Source organism: Rhodofomes roseus (genome assembly GCF_022264815.1).
Source record: "Rhodofomes roseus strain CIRM-BRFM 1785 chromosome Unknown C8Q71scaffold_9, whole genome shotgun sequence".
Taxonomy (NCBI): Eukaryota; Fungi; Basidiomycota; class Agaricomycetes; order Polyporales; family Fomitopsidaceae; genus Rhodofomes; species Rhodofomes roseus.
This window is the reverse complement of record NW_025952965.1, coordinates 1,040,112-1,054,855: the sequence shown is the minus strand read 5'-3', so window position 1 is coordinate 1,054,855 and position 14,744 is coordinate 1,040,112. Positions and strand designations below refer to the sequence as shown.

Sequence of the window (14,744 nt, the reverse complement as noted above, 5' to 3'; positions counted from 1 at the left end):
GAGCGTCGGGTGCGTTCTTGTCGTCATGATGCACATGATACATTGCCCACTCAGGCAGGCGACATATCGTATGCGTCAAGTACTTCGCTTCTCAACTGTCCATGTTATATGACTATGGAGCATCATCAGTTCGGTGACCGGCTCGCGCTTCTGGTACGGATGTCGATGCGTATAAAAAGCTGATGATCATCGTCGTAGGACTCTCCTCTCTCCTCTCTATGACACTCGACTGCTCGCCCCCTTCGCAACTCGTATCCGGATAGTTGCCATATCCGCCAAGTACTGTAGTGGCAGCATGTGCGTCTGGGCTCCGACAACTTGTCCTTGGCTCGGCTGCGGCGTGACAAACATGGTGACCGGTCCCCCGGATGATGTCTAGATCGGTCTTCGTTGCCTGTTGGGTCCCCTGGATTGGTTGCTCCGTGCTGCCTATGCCTCCGGAGTCCGAGCCCGATGAGCATAGCATAGCAACCTTGGTACGTTGCTATTCTGCATTCTTACTGCAGCCACACTCCAAAAATCCTTTCCACAGTTTCCACAACAGAGACGGTCCTCATGCGCCCCATCACTGTCAGACTCTAGGGCCAATTACCTTTCGCAGCGACGCGTCCCGCATGTGATCGTCGTGCTACCACGCGTTTAGGCTTCAGAGCGGCGGAGCGCTCGGATGACCAGCCCCGTCTCTCGTCTCTTCCGCCATATGGTCCCCTCGTTCTGCCCTGGCTAATCACCAGTAACGTCTCTTGGCTGGGAACATGAGAGGCACCTCGCAGGCAACCCTATGACCCAGAATGCCGGTGGTGATCGATATTCCTATTGACAGCATCGTGATGCTAGTGGCGATGCGCTCTATAGGACTTGACTGCAGTGTGTGCGCAGGCCCATGACGAGGGCGCTGCAGCGTGGACAGTTGCGGGTGCACAGCTTATAAGGACGCGTCGGCCTGGATAGTGCCCCTCCAACCCTGCTGTCTGCCAGTGCTCGACATCCGCTCCTTCTTTTCCCCACTTCATTCGTCCTTTACCAACCATGCTCTCCGGGGCCCTGTTCACGGCTTGCCTTCTCGGCACATTCGTCGCCTCCGCGCCTGGCGCACTGTCTCTAGTGCTCAACAGGAGGGCGGTAGCCGGCCCTACCATTGACCAGGACTTCCCCGATCCGGGCCTGTTGCGCAACTCGGATGGTGTATGGTACGCCTACTCGACCAGCTCTGGGGGCAAGAACATTCCTGTGGCTAGGTCCACGGACTTCAACACTTGGACCATCGTCGGTGAGGCGTCATTCTCCTTCGCGTACTTGCTGTCTGTGTTGAATGGCCGTTCGGCGCGTCCTAGGCGATGCCCTCCCGGACGCTGGTGGCTGGGTTGACTCCAGCGACTCCGGCCTCTGGGCCCCTGACGTCAGGGAAATTTCCACTGGGAACTACGTGATGTACTACAGTGTTAAGCCGACTTCTGTAAGTCACTTGTAGTATGCGCACCTTTGACGCTCAAGCGCTCACCACTGACGCTTCCGTGCTGCCAGGCGGCTCACCGTTGCGTTGCAGCCGCTACAGCCACCTCGCCGACTGGCCCTTTCACGGCGCAGAGCGGCCCCCTCATCTGTGATGACAGTGAAGGTGGTGTTATCGACATCTCCGGCTTCGAGGCGCCCGGCGGGGGCCTCTACGTCGTCTGGAAAGTCGACGGAAACTCTATCGGCAGCAGCAACACCCCGATCAGGTTGCAACACGTCGGCGCGAATGGCTATACCCTTAACGGCGACGTGTACACTCTGATTGACCGTGACGCCGCCGACGGCCCGCTGGTTGAGGCACCTTCTCTTGTTTACTGGGACGGGTGCGTAAATGATGTAGGTTCAGTGGTGTGGGATGCTCATGACAGTTTGTGTAGATGGTACTACCTCTTCTTCTCGTCGAACATCTACTCTTCGACAGCCTACGACATCTCGTATGCCGTCGCGCAGAGCGTCACGGGCCCGTATACCAAGGCCCAGTCGCCAAACGCGCCCTTCCTCGTCACCGGCGATGACGGACTAACCGCGCCCGGTGGCGCAACTGCCATTAACGTCCTCGGTCAGTCCGACCTACCACTCCAACTGTTACGTCCGCTCATATCTCCGTGTGTCCGCTTTGCCTTATTATGCAGACCAATACGTCAATATGGTCTTCCACGCTGATCTAAACGGCCAGAACATCGATGGCGGCCGCGGCATGTACACCGCTGCCAGCATCTGCCTGAGCGGGGGTGTGGCTAAGGTTTCTTGCTGAACGATGTCGACTCGCGGGGGCCCTTTCAATTAATGTTGAGCGGCCTCCGGATGTATAATAGGAGACTCGCGACGTAAATCTTGGGTAAAGGTAATATGGAAGTTTCACGGAACGAGGGATGCGCACAGGTCATTCTTCGCTTCGTCAATTATGCATATTCTTTTGGAAGGGCGACGCTCGACGGAGAGGCGGCGAAGTGTCGGTGGGAGAGGGAAGATGCGTGCTTACTCAGAGGCATGTGTGTCGCAGACAGTCCCACAATCATCATGACAATTACAATGGCTGGGATGATGCCTTGTAAATACGGGCCGGGGAAGCATACGCTGAGGGAAGATCATGGTCCTTCCGATGAATACAGACCATATGCTCAGGGGCACCAAGTACATGTTATTCCAGTACGTCACGGAGCCGATTGGTGCTCGTCAGTCTAAACGTTCCTTCGAACCGGGCTTATGCTGTGCAGTGCTACTATAATCACCCGTGTTTTCTTCAGGCAGACTGTATGTGAGCAACGAAGGTCAGATGGTTGGCCGACGCGCCAATGACATTGCTATATGCACGTTATTTGAACCATATTGTACTTCGTCCAGAGACCGTATTTTTGAACCTCGAGATAAACACTGCTTCCACCGAGGTCCACCGGTGCCATTATGTTCGATCGTCGGGTTGTTCCACTCCCTAGGCATGGAACCGTCGATGCATGGACCCAGATAACCACGGTCATTCCATTCGTTGACATCCAGCGGAGGTCGGTGTGGACGACATTGACACCGTGTACCACTATAACTCCAGTCTGACGAACAGAACTTTCCATTTTCACACATCTCTGCCATACTGCCCTACACGTTCAAAGCATGGCGGATGCCGTCACGTCCTCTGCCAACCGCTGACGTTGGGCGCGAAGCGTGCCCATCGCGCGTGGTCGTGCCTCTTCGTGCCTTGAGGTTCGGGCTTCGCTTCATGACTTGATCACATATGTGTCCGCTAGTAACTTGTCGTGCGGTCTCTGCATGCGTAACACTGACTCCAGCTCGACCTTCAGTGTTACATTGACTCGGAGGGCGCCCGCAGCTCGCGGTGTGACGCCTGTCTATTCCGAGAACTGGCCGGATCTAATCAACGAGCGTCGAATCCGAGGACGCACAAATTTGAACTCGCACCTGGAAACACTCGGGGTTGTGAGCGGGAAGAAGCACGCTTCGGTGCAATATCCCATTCATAGTCGGGCGGTTCGCTTGGAACGGCGTCGACCATCGAAAGTTGACCATTGAATAGCCACCTGAGACGCGGGTGTCATGCGCTCTCTGATCCAGGCCCAAGGGGATGTCTGCAGACACGACACGCTGCAACATCGCTCGAGGAAAAGAGGGGTCTGACCAGGGCCGGCGACAAGCACACCATAGCCTGAAGGTTACGATGACAGAGCCGATTGAAAGTTCGACGCTACCGCGGCAGTATAGAGGGCTGCTTCTCGCTGGAGGATCGAGCACTTCATGATCCGCGGCGTCTACCGTGGATCGCGTTGCAGAGTGAATGGGTAGGCCAGGCCACTGCGGAACACAATCGTGGTACTGGTATCGAGATATCGATGTCAGTCGGAGGGTCTCGAGGACGCATCGAGGCAAGCAGAACGCAAGAATCCAGCATAGGAAGAGTCGACCGAAGCGCTCTGCATGGGTTGCCAGAAGCTCGAGGCGACCGCACACGAAGGCGAGAAGCTGGTTTTGAATGGCTCAGAGACAGGGAAGCGGCAGAATCGATATCTTGGTGAATGCGGCGCGATCGTCCATTCAACACTAGCTAGCGCGGGAGGGCGATGGATCGTAGGTCGTTCCATAGTCGATGTACACGTTCGATGAGAGTTGACTTCCCTTGGGGAGTGGGTGATCACCTGCCAAGCAGCAGGTTGAGTCCTATTGAAAGAGCAGGTCGGCAGCCAGGGGAGAACGAGAGAAGCATAAATGCTCAATCAGCCTGGTGGTTCAAGACACATTCGTCAACGGAAGTGGAGACGCAAGTATGCATAGTTGCAGAACGCACAAACCTTCTACAGCCACCGACGACAACGCGCCGTCCCGGTAACGACTGGCTGTGCCCGTTCGTAGTGGAGACCACATCTAGCCGCCGAGTATGATCCCAGCCTAGAGCGGCTCGTTTCAAGGATGAGATAACGGAGATGAAAGGCTTCTCCATCCTTATCTTCATAGCATGGTTCAAGTATTGGTCGTGTGTTTGAAAACGATGACGAAGAGCTGAAACAGCTGACTTGGTCAGCCATTTCCAACAGGTACATGCCGACCTACCTGGCCCCCAGGGTTTCGTATCCTCGTGCGTATCAAGGTTCGAGCGTCCAGGAAACCGTAACTTCTCTGAAGGCTTTCAGGGATTGTCGGTGTACGTTGGCGGGTTCGTGTGGTCGTGGGATTCCTGCGGTACAGTCCTGCCAAAGTGAATTCCAAACAGGGTTCAGACGTCATCATTATGAGCTGCGAAAGTCGCGATATCGACGCGAAGTTTGACCGGTATTTTTCACCTGTAGCAGCTACATCTTCAAATATCAAGGGATCCCTGGGGAGCCCGTCGTATGGGCTGACCCTATACCGATAAGGGCGGCGTGCCAGTGACAGCGGCTGGTGTTGCAATACAGCCAGAAGGGAGAACATCGCGCGCGGCTCGGACGCTGGAAGGTCAGGAAGACCAACACACGTTAGCCTGGACCTGTCTCCACCTCGCTGTCCGTTAACCTCAAGATGTCTTGGCTTCCGCTCTGGCTACGGACGGCCGGACGCAGATGGCTGCGGGCGGATATGACTGGAACAGACAATCTGAAGTCAACATCGCTCCAACATACAGGCTGTTGCATGCGGTGCGTGTCGGAGGGAGGTTTCATCCCGAACCGTGCCCGAGAGTTCAACACCGCGCAGAGCAACGGACGCCCCGGTGGCAGTCAGACTACTGTATACTGATGAACTCACCGATGATGCACCAGAACATCCGAGCGTTGCCTGGAACGCCGACGACACGCGTGTCAGCGTCGCGAGTATCGATGACGAGGGGAACACGCTTTCGATGACGCGTGGACTGTCGGGCTTCAGCTGGAGGGCTTTCGTTCAGCCTCGACAACCACCGAACCACGTAGATCACAGACCTACTTTCTTTCAAGCCCTTCGAGGATATCCTGATCAAACCCCGATCCATCGTGCCGTGCTAGTCTTTGCACATGTTGTCCTTCGCAGACCAACCAGCATGGCACGGGCGCGTCGTGCATCAGGATCGAGCTGGATTGTGCCTGGAAATGTGGCCCGCCTCTCTTCGGCGATCGTCTGCATCAATAGCAAAGTCCTAGCTCCGTTGCGGCGCATCAGGACGGAGTATCCTTGATCGGCGGGGTCACAAGCGCAGTAGCTCGGGCGATGACGCACGCCGTGCGGGATCCCGAGATTGAACATCTCATGTCCGTCCGGACATCGCCTTGAAGGAAAGATGATCAGTCCGAGGCAGAGTGCTCCGGAGGCTGCTGTATCACGCACTATTCGATCACTATCAGCGACCCACTGGCAGAGCAGTTGGAGGCGTAGGAGATGAACCTGCCACCCAGTATGTGACGCAACCGTGTTTGTTTTCTTTTACAAACTGCGTTCGAGGCTGTGCATGTTCATCTGCGAAGCTCGCAGATGTATTCCTGTTCGGATAGTGAGGCGCGGCATAGATAAGAGGGCGGCGTTGACTTACCAACTGACATCATGACGACCACAATGTCCGCCTCATAGCAATGCCACTAAGTACTGATACTATATCAGCTATGTGGCAGACCACAGCACACGAGCGGCCGCGTCATGGCGAGCTTCTCTCGATAACAGTCGCAGGTGCATCAACTGAGGCGACTTTGCATCACTTTGTGCCGTTTGCGGCAACACGCGTCCGAGCGAGAGGTCGTGTAGCCTGCCTCGCGGTGTCCGCCTTGCACGCCAGCGCGTCGCAGAGTGCAGCGTGCCGGCCAAGCTCGCTGTACCTGGTGGAATCTCCGCAGGACGGAGCCTCATGTTCGTGGCTCTGGATCAGCGCGAATTCGAGAACAGCGCGTCGCTGGACAAGGCGCACTCACGAATGGGGTTAGAACCTGCTGTTGAATGCAATCACGCGCTGTGGGACAACATAGCGTCGTACAAATCCACCTAACTTGTAGGTTGTGCCGCATACACGCGATACACGTGTGTGGACCAGCCGTAGAGGAGCACAAAGATAGCAGGCACCGTTGTTGAGTCGCTGCTGTTCGCGCAGCCTAGAATCCGGCCACCTTGCCGTTCATGAGCGGGAAGCTCAGGCCAGCGGAGCGGCAACTGCACATCGGTGCTGGACAACGCCGCATATGCTCACTCAGCTCCCGGATCTCACAAAGGGCGCACCCAGGACAGATTAGATACGAGTCACCGAACCGTCGAAAGCCCGGATGCTGTGTATGTCTGAACGTTGAACTCTACTATCGAATGAGACCCCGGCCTTCTGCGAGTCTCGAGTTGTCATCCGAAAGACAGCGAGGCCGAGCAGCTGGAGAGTTTTGCATACCGAAATGCGCCCGACATGACACTCACCGATGAATTTCGACTGGTATTCTTGGATTTTCGGGGTACGGCGAGGGATGCGTCTGACATGATCGCCGGGGACACTCCTGGGATCAGGCAACATGGTACGCGCGTCAGGGAGGCGAACAGCCAGCTCGCGGCGTGCAACGCCAGACATCCCAGTTTGTCAGACAGCCTGGGATACGAAGGCAAAGGGTTCCCGGTGGGATCGAAGCGCGAGACGCTTGTTCCGCGAAAGGTTACGCGGTAACACCGGACTGCGTAATACGAGGTCTTCGGGAGCAGACGCTGTGAACATTGACGGATGGGTCTACCCAGCGAGCAGATACCAGGGAAAGATTACGATACTGGACAGCTCGTCGGACCCGGACCCTGTGCGCCACTGAGAAAACCGACAAATGCGGGCGAGGAGGATCGCGCTGGATGAAGGTTCGCTCGGGCTCTGAGTGGCAAAACAAGCATCAGAGCGGGACAGTTCATCATGAAAGCGGCGCCCTGGTACTCTTGGGTTCGATGGGGTGAGTGCGTTGGCGCGAACGCGTCGACAGACGACGATGATGAGGGATCTCGCCGGGTCTTGTTGCGAGTCTGGATGGCTTAGCGTTGGTGTGACGGACATGAGGCAGCGTCCTGGGGCGATAACTGTGTGGATGATGGTATCATAGCATCATGAATACAAGACGGACAGAGACAGAACTGGATTGAATGAGGATAGCGCACGAGGAGGATACGCGGGTGGGAGGGCTAGGGAGGGAATGGAGGGCTGGGGCGACACGCCGCGGGCGGGTGGTTGGAAGCGACGAGGGAGGACGGTCAGCAGACGGGCACGCTCTGGGCCGCTGGGGGGGAAGGCAGCGAGGGCAGCGACTCGCCGCGAGGGACGACGGCGCAGGGCACCGCTCGGCCACTCCCGAAGCGGGCCACGCTGCCATATTTAGGTAATCGCTACTTATCGGCCAATTGGCGGCGATGCATTAGCCGCCCAGCGAAGTCGCGGAAACGAAGGAAATAAGGAGACAGCCGAGCTCAGAGTGGCGTCGCCCTCCAGCCACATATCCCCTCCCCGTCAACGCGTCTCCCCTCCCCTCCCCTCCGCCGCCCAGCCCCCGACCGATAGCAAGTCCCGTCCGGTCGCACAGCGTCGCCTCGAGGCACCCTACATCATACATGAATGTCGCGTGGGCCGGAGTGCACTGCAGTTCTGCCTCTTTTCTCACACCGGCTCAACCAAAGGTATAAGCTTCTCCCACTCGTCACCCGCCCGACCCGCGCTGACCGTGCATACTTCACAGCTCGCCAGCTCGCCACCCAACGTCCGAACCCCCATGGAGCGACGTGGCCGCTCCCGGGATGTCTCCCCCATCGCGCTCGCCCGCAAAGCGAACGAAGACGCGGTCCGAGCGCGAACAGCAGCGCTGACACAATCACCATCTAATCCTCATTATCTCTCCCCACACGACGCGTCGTTGCCACCCAAGCCACGCAAACGCGCCACACCTCCCGACAACATGGCCACCCCTGCACACCCAGTGGCATCCTCCTCCCGTCTGCCACCCACATCTTCCTCCCGTCCGCCACCCGCACCTTCATCCTCGCTATATCCTCCTCTTGCTGATCCCGCAGACTCGCCGCCTTCCCGAACCAACTCCTCCAGCACCGTCGCGTCGGTCTCGCCCGAACCCACCCCGCTTGGTCCGCTGACCCCTCCGGACTACATTGATCCGTTCTACAAACATTATTACCACTCACCTTCAGCCACAGTGGATTACTTCGACCGCCCGCCCTCTCCACCTCGGTCCTTGAAGGACCAGATGCAAGTCGCATATGCCCTCGACGACATGCACTTGGCCAAGGTCCTCTACCTCAGACTCCAAGGCGTCGAGGTCACTGGCGACGACGACCCTCGCATAGCTGCCGTCAAGGACGAGGACTTCTCCACGTCGTTTGTCCCGTGTGGCAAACTCGAGTTGGACGAGAATGTGGCCCGTCGATGTCGAGAAGAGGAGCGGAGGGAGCGGGAGAGAAGAAAGCGGGCGCAGCGGGAGGCGAGGCTACGCGCATGCGAGCGTATATGGGAGGTCAACGCTGCATGGTTGCGAGAGGAGAGTGCGAAGGTGGCGAGGCGGAAGGAAGAGCAGGCGTCGTGGAGAAAGCGACTGTCGAGGGAGGCTAGGGAACGCGAGCGTGAGCGTGAGAGGGAAGCGAGAGAGCGTGAGCTCGAGACGCTACGCCACACCAGACAGGTGCGGTTCAGCGCCCTGACACAGCGGCCATTACTCGATTACAGCACCCTGTCCCACGAGCGCTCCTCCCAGCGACCCTCACCATCCCGCTCCCTCGAGGAGGACCCCCTGCAATACTCGCTCATGCCATGCAACATCTCCCACCATTCCCCGCCTACCCCCCACAGCGTCTCTCCTCCCGATCACAACTCTCTTACCCTCCAGCGCCTTCAGCACGAGTTTGCGCTGAGTCTCAGCCGCACGGTGCGTTTCGCCGAGGTTGTGGCCAGCATGCACGGTCCGCTGTTCCCGAAGGACGATGCCCCGACCCATCGATCGCAGGCTCGCATGAGCCGATCTCAGCGGGAGCTCTTCGACAGCCTGTTCGACTCGGATGACCGCGAGGACGAGCGCGCGCTCGCCAAGGGGAAGGCACGAGAAGGTCCGAGGGCGAAGCGGGCAAGCATGCAGGCTGAAGCCATTGGGCGGGGATGCGTCGCATGCTCATTGGGCACGCGATCTTCATCGTCCGTCCCTGGAACCGGGTCGGCGATCTCCTCATCTGCATCGACCATCACCCGGTCCAACTCTTGGTTCTCCTTCGGTAGCCGTAGTTCAGTGTCCACCGCTCTAACGACGCCTTCCTCCTCCCTGCTCTCCTTCAAGTCCCCCTCCCAATCGTTATCGCCTATCTTGCCGTCCTCTGTCCTCCACACGGAGCCGGAGTCGATTAGACACTGCTGCCATCGCGCCCTTGAGCGGGTCCCTACGTCCGACGACCCATTGCGCCCGGCTGCCTCTGCCTCTGCGAACCACCAGAGGGAAGCAGGGGATGCCACACCCAGCCGTGGCCGTGCTCGCACACGAGGCTCCGGCCGGCTTGCTTCCATACCGGAGTTGCAGTTGGTAGAAGACGGGCTGGTGAAGCGAGTAGGCCGCTCAGTCTCGACGCTCATGGACATGGCGGCGCAGTTCCAAAGGGCATACGTGAAGGCCACGCTGTTCAGCGTGGGCACCGACTTCTCTCGGTCCCGCTCTGACTCCCGCGGCAGCTCCGGCTCCCGCTCGCCTCCCCGCTCTCCCTGGCGGACCCGGCGAGCCTCTGCACCTCCGCTCATCACCACGCGGCCTGGCAAGCTGCGCCCAGAGGGCTACCGCGCACTCGTCTTCGACGTGACCGTCCTGCTCGGTGCCGCGGCGGACGACGAGCTCTCGGGCGCGCCGCACCCGACGCGCACGCTCATCCCGCTTGCGCTGCGCCTCCCCGGCGCCGAGGGGAGCCCGTGCCACGGCCGCGTCTTCCCCGCGCCCGCGCAGCCCCCGCGCTCGCCGTTCCGCGCGGCGTCGCCGCAGCCCGGGACACCGAGTCACCCGCGGCTGCGCCCCGTCGCGAATCCTGTGCTGCTCCGCCTGCAGGCGCTGCAGAATATCTGCGCGGTGCGCGCGCTCACGTGGGAGGGCCGCCCGCACGAGGGGCGCATGTGCGCGGGCAAGGAGAAGCTCGTCGGCATTGCGTGGGAGGGCATCGGGCGGAGCAGCCTCGGGTGGGAGGTGACCGCGGTGGTGTGTTAATATCGGTGTCGGTGACATACTTTGGGGGTGGACTTTTGGTTCTCTTGCATGAGGCGCGGACTGCGATACTGCGACTCCGCCGCTCTCCCTCCCCCTCCGCCTTTCTACTGGCTGTCGTATAGTTATCACTTAGGTTAATGCTAATCATGTCTGCCCGTATTGACCCCTGCATTGTTGTATCGCCCGCATGCATTGTAGATATCCATGTTTCATAGGAATTTATACCCTCGTGGTCTCATTATGTCTCATCCATGGGTTTGATTCGTGCTGAGGCCTGTCACCAGCAAGGCTCTGCCGCCTGGTTCGTGACGAGGTGAATATATAGGATATCACTATGTGTGGTATGAAGGACAGCAAGAATAAGATACATGCGGTTCACCGGTTCGCTTCAGATGCGTCTCTAATGAACCAAGGTCCCACTCGCTCAATAGGACTAACTGCGTCCCACATCTGCGAGCCACCGCCCCTTCCCCGTTGGCCGAACATCGCTGGTCGCCGGTTAAACGTCCCCCGCATGCCTGGTTGTTGGAACTGCGACACACCCTGCATATTTCCACCCGACAGCATCACGCTCCCGCCACCCGCGCCGCCCAGAGGCGGCATGGGCTCGTAGCTGCCCGGTTGTGGGCGGGAGTTGCCCATCGCGCCTGGGCTCTCCGATCGTTGCAGGAAGGGCGAATGCCGCCTGTCGAGCACGGCGAGCTCGCGCGCCTCGTCCGCCAGCCAGCCGTTCGCCTCTGCCGAGGCGCGGTCGATCCCGAGGAGCTTCCGCAGCTCCTCGTTCTCCTGGCTCAGCCGTGCGATCTCCGCCTCCCGCTCGAGGGCCCAGTCGTCCCGCCCGAGCAGGCTGTCGAGGAGCTCTTCCTCGCTGGGCCCGCCTTCGGATGACGGGCCCTGTTCTTGACTATGGTCGGAGGGCTCTGGGTCTTCGCCGCTCAGACTTCGGAGAAGGGCGCGGAGATTTCGTGCGAGTTGAGAGAGGGACTCGGTGACGGCGGTGTTGCCGGACAGATCCGCTTGTATAAGGGACGTCTCGCGTGCCATGATGAGACTCTCGTAATGTTGTGCGAGTGTGAGCTCGTGTCTTTGCGAGGCCAGCTGGTAGACGTAAGCATCAGACAATGAAAAGTCCGTATACAGGACCGGGCACATACAGCGTGGCTTCGAAATTTGGACATGATGGTCTCCATGGTCTGTTCATACTCTTTTAGGAGCAGGCTGAGCTGCCGGTTCTCATGCAGCAGCGAGTGGTTTTCGATGATAATCTGCGCGTTTGCCCGCTCCAGTTCAGACTCGAAGACCTCTGCAGCCGGGCACAGCGACTGAGCTTACGTCTAGCAGCATACGATACGTGTCACACACCTCTCGAAAGATCGACGTTGAACCGCCTGAGAGACACCCCGCTTGATACATGGGCAGCTTCGTCCTAGATCACTTCGCCTTTATGACAATGCAGCTGCCGCGACGCGGGGGTGCCCACGTACCTTCAGCGTGCTGGCCTGTGTCCGGAGCGCGTTCGAGAGCTTGAGGTTATGCGCGTTCTGCTCGCTCAGCTCGTGGAGGAGCTGCCATGCACGGACCAGGTCCGTGTCGGTGTCGTGGTACATGGTGAAGAGGGTAGCCAGGGTGAAAGACTGGGGGCGACTGCTCAAGCCGAGCAGTACACAGTGGCCGCAGCTTCTGAGAGGCGCTTCGAGACTGGTCACATTGTCTATCAGGCTTCTCTTCTCACTGAGAACACACGCGATACTCACGAATGTCTATGCTGTACTGGCAGTACAGGTACTCGCTAGCGTTGCAATGCTTGAAGTTGTCGCTGGTTGCGCGCTTGGCAGGCTGCGTACCGATTGACGCGGGCAGCCTCAAATTGCTATTTACGGTAGGTTGGATAGTGTCCCGACATTGTCCGTCCAAACAGCCAGTCGACACGGGTCCGTCAGTGCATGCAACGGCGCCGCGCTTGGATAGCCAGCACTGCTCCACGGAATGCGTGCGGTTTCTCGCAATCCACTGAGTAATAAATGAGGCAGACAGGCGACCCGCGCCGCCTTGCAGGCTTTTCTGTGTTGATTATTTATTGCGGAATTGGCGAGATAGTGGCGTGCGAAAGGGTTCTGCGACTGATGCCTGGGTGCAGAGGACGGCTGCTGCTCAGGCTCTTTCGCTCACCGTCTCCTGGCTATCTTCTGCTGTACAACACCATCCCCTCATTCGTTCCTCCTCCAAAGGCTCCCGCCCGCCTAATATTACGACTGCCCCTTAACCCCCGCCGCTGCCCGACCCGTCGTCCTGGTCCGACCCGTCAGTTGTCATCAACTCGCCCCCATCACCCCTCGACTACATCGAGTCGTCCAACTGCGTAGCCATGGCCACTTCCCTCTCCCAGCTTTCGGCGTGTGTCACACGCATCCTCTCCCTTACGGGCTTCCCGAAGGAGCTCAAAACGAAGGACATCCAGGCGGCGTTCGCCGATTGGGAGAACGTGAACGGGGGATTCAAGATTAAGTGGATTAACGACACGAGTCTCTTAATCGTATTCAACGATGCTACAGCCGGTGAGTTATTTCTGGGCCACATGTCTCCCCGAGGAGAGGTTGGTCGATGAGCGTCGGCGTCGAAACTGACCCACTTCACCTGCACAGCCAAACGCGCTTACCTCCATGCATTGGCGTACCCTCCTGCCGCCTTCAACTCCCCTAACTCGACGCAGACGGCGGTAGTGAAGCCATATGACGGCCCTGACGCTCAGGAAGTGATCAAGCATGTCAACACGCGCCAGCACAACGGCAACGGGCGCGGTCACAACGTCCGCAACTCCGTTTCGCACAACCGCGGCGTGTCTGTGAGCCAGCGGGCGGGGAACAACAACGCCAACGCGAACGGCTCTCCGCGCGACCGCGAGCCCTCGCCTACACTCCCGAACCTCCCCTCCCACCCGACTCTGAACGCCCTCATTTCGTCCTCGCTTGGCAGCGATGTTACGTCCGTCGACCCTACCGTAAATGACCCAGCGGTTGTCGTCGCAATGCCCGACCACGGTGCCCCGCGCATCGGCGACCCCGGGAAGAGGATGTTGGGTGCTGCGCTGGGTGTCAGGCACCCCGGCCTCCCCCCTCGTGTCGTAAGCAACGGTATGGCGGAGATGCAGCGGGCGATGGGCGAGCTGATTGTCGCGGAGTAAAGAAGCTACCTCCCGGCAGACAAGAATATACGGGCTCAGGAGGATTCGGATTGGTATGGATGGCAATGGAGCTGCGAAGACTGGCATCGGTCGAAATCGTTTGTCGTATCTTCTGCACACATTCTGCGACAATGTCGTCTTTTCGTGTTACTCTCTCGACTAATCACTGGGCGCGGGGCATCCTGCGGTGTTGTTACGTTCCCTTTTATTCATCCGCTTCCTCACGTTTCTACATTGAATCTGTAGGATAGGCTAGTATTGGTCGGCAGAACCGGCTGCAGCCGTGCGTTGTAGTGCGAATTCTATACGCGGTATTTGCTACGACCCTGGCTCCGCCTATAAGGAAACATGCCAAGGGATGTTTACAGTCCACTTGCATCCAATGTTGTACTAGCTACAACGTGCCTACTGTAACTTTGCAACGCACGAGGCTCGGCGATGCACACGAACAAATCCAAGCATTTTCGTTTAGCATGCCAGCAAGGTGTATGCGTGCGCCTTAGTAGCTGTCGGCATCATCCATAAGTGAGTATGGTACATACTATGCTACCCATGAAACAAATGAAGCTGCCACTGGCACTAGCTTACGGTGAATGAGACTATGAAGGAACAGACCACTCATGTTCTGCACACACATTCCCGCCATGCGGTGTGGACGTAGAATAGGCAATTAATGGCAATCTCATAGGCTTGTTGGACGAGCAGAGCAAGTTGAGTTAGCTCACTCGAGGCGCTCCCCGATCGCCATCTGAGATCTGGTATTCACCGAAGATGTGCTTCCGAGTGATTGCCCACTGAATCCACGCGAAGTTAGACAGGTCGCAGACGGTCTCTGCGAGATTTCTCAACGCAATTGCTTTATGTTCAATGGTGGTACTTTGCGATGCTGCACAGTGCAAGACCAAGTTCGGTGTTGG

At 58.3% G+C, this 14,744-nt stretch overlaps 4 protein-coding genes across 4 annotated transcripts; 3 read left to right on the top strand and 1 right to left on the bottom strand.

Annotated features, from left to right (window-relative positions):
* The first annotated feature begins 776 nt into the window (after window positions 1-776).
* On the top strand, window positions 777-2,381 carry C8Q71DRAFT_596026 (Arabinanase/levansucrase/invertase). Its single transcript, XM_047919591.1, has 5 exons — window positions 777-1,270; window positions 1,335-1,456; window positions 1,525-1,838; window positions 1,893-2,074; window positions 2,148-2,381. Exons 1-5 carry the CDS (start codon window positions 1,030-1,032, stop codon window positions 2,267-2,269), a joined length of 981 nt encoding a protein of 326 aa, XP_047779485.1. The 5' UTR covers window positions 777-1,029; the 3' UTR covers window positions 2,270-2,381.
* Window positions 2,382-8,177: 5,796 nt separating this feature from the next.
* Window positions 8,178-10,646, top strand: C8Q71DRAFT_706821 (uncharacterized protein; the record flags this gene model as incomplete). The annotated part of the gene is made up of 1 exon (XM_047920524.1): window positions 8,178-10,646. One exon carries the CDS (start codon window positions 8,178-8,180, stop codon window positions 10,644-10,646), a length of 2,469 nt encoding a protein of 822 aa, XP_047779484.1.
* A 265-nt stretch (window positions 10,647-10,911) lies between these two features.
* Window positions 10,912-12,528, bottom strand: C8Q71DRAFT_757668 (uncharacterized protein). Its single transcript, XM_047923694.1, has 5 exons — window positions 12,401-12,528; window positions 12,131-12,344; window positions 12,009-12,072; window positions 11,801-11,949; window positions 10,912-11,744 (listed from the first exon to the last, which is right to left on the bottom strand). Exons 2-5 carry the CDS (start codon window positions 12,251-12,253, stop codon window positions 11,022-11,024), a joined length of 1,059 nt encoding a protein of 352 aa, XP_047779483.1. The 5' UTR covers window positions 12,254-12,344; window positions 12,401-12,528; the 3' UTR covers window positions 10,912-11,021.
* Window positions 12,529-12,764: 236 nt separating this feature from the next.
* Window positions 12,765-14,298, top strand: C8Q71DRAFT_757667 (uncharacterized protein). Its single transcript, XM_047923693.1, has 2 exons — window positions 12,765-13,201; window positions 13,289-14,298. Exons 1-2 carry the CDS (start codon window positions 13,012-13,014, stop codon window positions 13,825-13,827), a joined length of 729 nt encoding a protein of 242 aa, XP_047779482.1. The 5' UTR covers window positions 12,765-13,011; the 3' UTR covers window positions 13,828-14,298.
* Window positions 14,299-14,744: the final 446 nt, after the last annotated feature.